This window comes from Clarias gariepinus, chromosome 24 (assembly GCF_024256425.1).
Source record: "Clarias gariepinus isolate MV-2021 ecotype Netherlands chromosome 24, CGAR_prim_01v2, whole genome shotgun sequence".
Taxonomy (NCBI): domain Eukaryota; kingdom Metazoa; phylum Chordata; class Actinopteri; order Siluriformes; family Clariidae; genus Clarias; species Clarias gariepinus.
In genome coordinates, this window is record NC_071123.1 from 1,660,847 (window position 1) to 1,668,041 (window position 7,195).

A 7,195-nucleotide genomic window follows, 5' to 3' on the forward strand; every position below is an offset into this window, starting at 1 on the left:
TTAATGCTGCACTATGAAAACTACAGAAAAAAAAAAATTTAAAAAGAAAGAGCATAAGGGAAAGAGAGAGAGAGAGAGATAAAAGGATAGTTGAAGTTTAAATCCTGCATTCTGACTTTGTTAACTAGAACCAAATGATTATTTCAATTATGGGATAAAATCAGTCTTTTCTCGGTCAGTTTTTGATTCAGAATAATTTACACTTTATGCTTATTAAGGTCTTAAATTGACGAGTTCCTTAAATATTTTACAGCTCTTGCAGAAAACCCAAACGCTTTCCATTCTCTGCAAAGTACTTGCAAAATTCTCTTTTTTTAAAAATGTATGGCTTCTTCTTTTGAGTTTCTGGCCAGTTGGCGCACTGCTGCCACCTACTGGACTGGAGGGTGGAGCAGGAGGAAAAGATTCTCCCTGTGTATGAGACATTAGAGATTATTAGATATGTTTTCTCTCAGTTCTACTGTTGTTCTAACAAAGTAAAAAATAATACATGTGGAAAAGATGTTTTAGTAACTACATGACATTGTATTTAACAAAAATTTAACAATTGGTATTATATACATTGACAGATGGATAGATAGTGGAGATGTGTGATTCTTTCATGTGGTGATTCACGTAATATATTTAGTGTTTAAATGATGATCTGTAACCCTGCAGATAAACACAGCTATAGTTCATTATCCCAATGATGTGTGTGTGTGTGTGTATGTGTGTGACCGCTGACAGTAACACATGGGCTAATAAACTGAATTTGTGATCATTATTATTAGCACCCTGTGACCCCTGTGACCTTTCCCGGCACGTTCATCTGATTGATCTGATTCCTCTTTGCCGTGTGTTTGACATGCAGAAGCTGGGTCGCGACCCCTCCGATGAAGACTGCTTCTTCGATCTGCTCAGTAAGTTCCAGAGCAGCCGCATGGACGATCAGCGCTGCCATCTCAGCGAGGATGCTAACGGTCAGGACACACACAGCGATGACGCCGCAGACTCCGCCATCGGCGACATGATCGGTCAGTCTTGCCTGATGGTCTAAATCTGTTAATCTCACGGCTCGCTGCTCAAGGGCTGGTCAGGACCGTTATATAATATCCATATCCTCATCAGTCACGTCACAGAACAATTTAATCACGTCTCACCAGTACGGAGCGATGCTTTATATATTGTTATTGTTTTTCTGGAAACTGCTAGAATTAAGATTTTTTTTTTTGTAGTTAAAAATTAACTTTGTCACAATATTCTAATTGTTCGAGATGCACCATAAATGTACTTTTGTTGCTATGGTTACAGCGGTGTACTCTAACAAGCTCATCATATTACTACCTAGGAAATTGTTAATTAAATGGTAACATTAGGGGCATTAAACTGTTAACTGTCAAGCACCTCTCCTGGTTCTTCACACAGATGCCAGCCTCCTGGCCTCACCTCAGACGGAGGAGCTGTTCGATCTGATTGCCAGCTCGCAGAGCCGCAGACTGGACGACCAGCGAGTCAGCGTCGGGAACCTGCCGGGTCTCAGGATTACCCACAACAACCTGGGGCACCTGCGCACCGAAGCCGAGCCTCAGGAGCCCAGCGACGACTTCTTCAACATGCTCATCAAGTGCCAGGTGAGGGCGCACGTGAGCATGTGTTGCAGAGGTTACACTTTATAGTATGGTACATAAATATGTACACTCTCTATGAACAACTATATCTATAAATAACATTGTTGTCTAAATAGTAACAGCTCATTTACAGGGCGCACCAGAAAAATCTGAGCATATTTCAATAATAAATAGAGTACAATACATTCAGAGATGTTTATGTAATGACTGGAAGGAGTCTCCAGTGTCAGTGCTCTTGTTTTCTTGAGGACAAAGGAGTTTACACTTCTTTGTAGTTTATCTTTCTTTCTTATTTGTGTCCATTTATATCTTTTTAATTCTTTCTTTTTTTGTTTCTTTCTTTCTTACTTTCTTCCTTTCTTTCTTTCTCACGTTTGTTTCTTTCCTGCTTTTGTAGCTTTTATTCTTTTCCCTATCGCATTTCTTTCATTAGATTTTTTTCTTTCTTAATTCCCCAAATTTCTTTCTATTTTCAAACCTAATTTCATTTTCTTTTTTTTCTTTCTTTCTTTCTTTCTTTCGTTCGTTTGTTCGTTTGTTTCTCGGTGACATCACAAGCTGTGTTTATCCATAATTATCTTTAATTTTTAACGATGGATGTAATTATGCATAATTATGGGTATAATTATAATGCAGATTTGCCTATAAGTTTATAATCGTTATCCCGTCACACCTTGTGTTCACAGCAATATGTTTTCACAATCAATCAAAAATAATTTTTTATGTTCTGCCAGTCGTCCAGGATAGACGATCAGCGGTGTTCCCCTCCAGAAGGCGGTCCCCGCGCCCCCACCGTGCCAGATGAGGACTTCTTCAGCCTCATCCAGAGGGTTCAGGCCAAACGCATGGATGAACAACGCGTCCAGCTTCCCTCTGAGAACCACTCGGACAACGAGAACGCCGCTGGAGACTCCAGCTAGACCACACACACAGACACAGACACCAGGAAACAGACAGATGACGGGGCGGTTCCTGGCCTACGACTGCATCGTCTGTGTATTCGTGTAGGAGTGACATCGTGCACTGTGTTATCCAGGCTGACGATGTTAAGGGACCTCGCGTGGTTCATTAGACACCAACCTCTAGTGTTGTTTAGTATGCACTCGCTAGCTGCAAATCGTCATTCAGTACGTCTATGTGGTGAAAGTGGAGTTTTGACGCTTTTTTAGCCCGAGGTGTTCCTCCTCCATCAGCCGTGACATGCTCAGTGTCAGTGTTGGTTTTCTTTTTATAGTACTGTATCATTCCAACGATACAAAAATCCTTCAAACTCATTCAAAATAGGTGCTGTCTGTCGTTCCGTCTTTCTTTTTTAAATAGCATGTTGTATATTTATTATTGCATTGATGGAGAAAAAGACTGACATAGCAACAACTGTGAAAAAAAATACCTTTATTAATTTTATTTAATATAGATAAGATCATAATGATATAACAATTTTAAAAAGTATATAAACTTTTAAAAGATTAAAAGAAAAGAATGAATGTTTTGTTTGTAAAAAAAAAACAGTGGTATTTAGCTTTTATGATAATGATGATTGATTCTTTTAATGTGCGCTAGAGCTAAATGAGCCGTAAGTGGTTGCTTTTCTTGCACAAATAGCAAACTAACTAGTGAAAGTGTGGGCGGAGCTACAAATACTGCACATCACTGATTGGGTAATCCCAAGCTTTATCCTCTTTTTTTTTTTTTTTTACTTCTCTCTTTTGCAGTTTTGGGAGGTAATGTCACAATTTTATTAAGTTGAATATTTTAAATTAGTGTTTTATTTTTTGAAAAATAAATGTACATTTATTTTAGTTATAATTTATTTAGCCACATTTTATAAATTGTTTTGGGTTCTGTAAATATCATCTCAATAATTTGCACCAAATCCTACACAGGCTCACTGCATAGGGTATAAAATTAAAGTGATAAAGGATGCATTGCACAGTGCATTATATTACAGTAGTCATTTGTTTTCGTTGCTTTCTGCTGATTACATTTTTTCAGTCAAGACGACAAAAAGCTATCTTAAATGTTGTCTTAAGACTGAATCCCAAACGATGTCATGTTAACTATACAGTACATGCCCAGTAATGGTGCTGCAGTACATACGTAGTGCACTATAGAATGTCACAAAAACAACAACAACAAAAAAAATGCACAAGTCCTTGTGTGTCTTGTCTAGTTCTTTGTATTTTTGAAAAATGCGTTTGTCCCCACCTGACGTACTAATCAGTCAACAAAAATATTGCAAAGCATTCTGAGCAGAGCTTAAGATAGCGACAGGAATTGAATCAGTATGAAATAGAAAGAGCGTGTGGTGGAGGACGTTACATTCTGAATGTCTGATCTGATCCAGGATCAGTGTTCCGCCTCGACTCATACTAACTCCAGCTCAGAGGGACACCGTGAACTGATTTCAGATCTGTTTGTAAATCTTTCTGCTTTATTGCCACCTGGAGCTTCGGAGGTTTAAATCTAGCTGCAGTTTCTTAAAGCTTCAGGTCAACATAAAACCGAAAATGAGCAAAGAAAGAAACAAACAAACCCAGCAGAAAAATATACACCCTATGTTAATTCCTAATTTGCTGATAGTGGTAGAGTATAAATGACTCTTTCTTTCTTTCTTTCTTTCTTTCTTTCTTTGTTCATTTTCTCATTTGAAAGCAAGACTTTTTTCCCCAAATTTATTTTTATTTTTAAACTTAATTTCATTTCAATTCTTTCCTTGTTTCTTTCCTTTGTTCTTGCTTTTGTAACCATTACAAGTTCAAAAAAAGAATTCATGGTGAATTAAACATTACATTACACACTTTACACACTTAAATGGCCCCTTTACCTTGTTGTCGTTTACAGGTGACTCTTGTCTCATAATGACGTCATCATTAGATCAATACATAGAAAACCATACAATTATAAAAACGGTAAAAGAAATATGTTTAATTCTTTAAGTATAAAGTGTATATAAAAAAATTAAAGCTATGCTTTATATACTAGCTTAAGCTGTATAACTGTAAATATTTTGAGGCAAAACCTTTACAGAGTTAAAGATTTAAATCATTAATATCTGATTATTATCTGATATCAGCAGTTTGATGGGAGTGTATTTAAAATTATAAATCGGTATGTTTTTACAGGTCAATCACTGCCATAACATTCATTTTTGTATTTATTTTGTGTTTGATGATCACGTCTACTTTTCAACATTTTAATAAAATGTTGATTAAATATAAATCACTCTTTTATTCCTTTTTTTGTTTATTATAAATAATGAATTTATTATATACTTTATTTATTACTGTGCTACAAAAATGAAGTTGTTTATAATGAGCTGGTTGATCTTGAGGAAAAACAATATAACATGTGTAATTAAAATTATTATTGGCACTCTTAATGAGAAAGTAGAAAACATAAATGTATAGAATGAACATCACATAATAATCGCTATTTAAACCACTTGAAAAATTACTTACATTTACAAGATAATGGTCACAAGCACAAACATGTGTAAAGAAATGTAAAGAAACAGAAGGCATTATAAAAGTGTTTGCTCATTAAGGAGTTGCTGTAGATCCTTTAAAACCTTATTAACCATTACAGGAACTGGTGTATCTACTGGAAGCATGACAATTATTTTGAAACCAGCATGAGAAATCACACACTTCAAAACTAATTAGTGTTTAAATAATTCTATAGTGTTCACTAATGGATAAATTGTAAAAACCAATCATTGCACATGTTATGTTAAACAGTAATTTATGGTTTGGGCGTAGGCTGTTACACAAATGTTTCATTTAGACATTGGCTTTGGAGATTGATGAAACCTGCTAAGCTACATTCTCGTACATCTTGTCCTTTACTGTAAAATCAAGTTAGGACAAATCCAACATCCAGTACTTTAAGTTATCCATTAATCCAAATAATCTGTTCTTGGCTATAAAACAAAACAAAAAGTACCGATTGTCATTTATGTATTTCCCACAAGAACGATCCAGAACATAAAATTTATCCAAATTGACCTATCAGAGTTTGTTAAAAAAAATAAACTTTGTGTAGCACGAATAAATTAATTATTAAACTCTGAAGAGATTATAGAATAACCACAACTCGTCTTGAGTAGGACTTTCGCCGATCTTCAGTGACTGAGTAAACAATGGATAAGTGTGAGGATTTTATCTCTAAAGGTTTCAGGACAATGGTTGGTGAAAAGCCAATACTGCTCACCTTGAAGCATGGTGGTGGTGGTAGCATAGTGTTGTAGTGATTCTTTTCACAACTCAAGGTTGAGGTTGAAATGGAAAAAAAAAGAATTGGGTGAGAAAGAAAACCTGTTTTGTTTGAAAGAGACTTGAGATCATGAGTGGAGAACCACCTTCCAAAATGGCAACAACCCTAGGAATCCTGCCAGACCTGCACTAAAGTCTGTGTTAGAATGAGACAGTTAAAGCCTGGTGAAGAATGTGTGGAAAAACTGACTGTCCACTAACAACAGTTTACATCTTATCTCACACACCTTCAGCATGTTTGTCCAATTCAAATCAAATTCAAATTGAATTAGTCACATACACAATATGATATGCAGTGAAATGCTGAAGAAAAGCATGACAACACCACCATACTACCACCACCATGTTTCACGGTGAGCAGTGTTGGGTTTTCGTTAAATGTTTCCAAGTTGTCCTGAAACTTTCAGAGTTTGAATTCTTACACTTATCCCCTGTTCACTCTGTTGTTGAAGATTGCCAGACAGCATCTTCGAGACAGAGTCAAGGAAAATGGGCAAAAATATCAGAATACACTTACTGTATTTTATGGGTCAAAAGTTTTTATTTCTTTAAAGGTGAGGTAAGTAGATTTTACTCTTGACAACCAGAGCAGTTTAGCTATTTTTTGCATCGCTAAGTTCTAATAAAAATATACAGTGAATTATATACTGTACTGTGCAAAAGTATTCAAACCCCTTGAACTTTGAAGTTTTGTCACGTTGCCTGTGACACGTATATGTAGACTATGTGTATTTTATCTGATAGATCAACACATCATCAGCACATAATTGTGAAGTGAAAGGAAAAAGATTTTTTGCAAATACAAATCTGAAAAGTGTGGTGTGCATTTGTATTCAGCCCCCTTTCCTCTGATAGCTCTTACTAAAATCCAGTGGAACCGATTTCTTTTCATATAATCAGTAAGTAAAGTCCACCTGTATGTAATTTAATCCCAGTATAAATACAGCTGTTCTGTGTCACATCTAGAGAACATTAGTGAACAAACAGCATCATGAAACCCAATGTGGGGGGTGGTAGTGGTGCTGAGGGTAGGGCATGTGATCCGACACCCCTACATGGGTGGAGATCTCAATCCGCCCAATTTTAGGTGCCTGTACACCATTTGTGTAGGGTTTTCAGGTCAAGTCAAGTAGGGTTTTATTGTCATTTCAACCATATACAGTTCAGTTCACAATGACACGAATAACTGTTCCTTCAGGACCAAGGTGCTACAGTACATACAGCAAAAATTTACATCATAAATTAACAAAAAATTAACTAGCTAACTTACTAAGAACCTAATTAGCTGAATAGCTGAGACAAAACAGAATTACATTA

At 36.1% G+C, this 7,195-nt stretch overlaps 1 protein-coding gene across 2 annotated transcripts in view; it reads left to right on the forward strand.

Annotated features, from left to right (window-relative positions):
* Positions 1-3,849, forward strand: part of gpsm1b (G protein signaling modulator 1b) — a 32,792-nt gene extending 28,943 nt beyond the window's left edge. For both annotated transcript variants that reach the window (XM_053485419.1, XM_053485420.1), the window contains exons 12-14: positions 851-1,013; positions 1,405-1,610; positions 2,342-3,849. In XM_053485419.1, the coding sequence (XP_053341394.1) occupies positions 851-1,013; positions 1,405-1,610; positions 2,342-2,527 (555 nt within the window). In that variant the 3' untranslated portion in view covers positions 2,528-3,849. The remainder of the gene's footprint in view (positions 1-850; positions 1,014-1,404; positions 1,611-2,341) is intronic.
* The last annotated feature ends 3,346 nt before the right edge of the window (positions 3,850-7,195 follow it).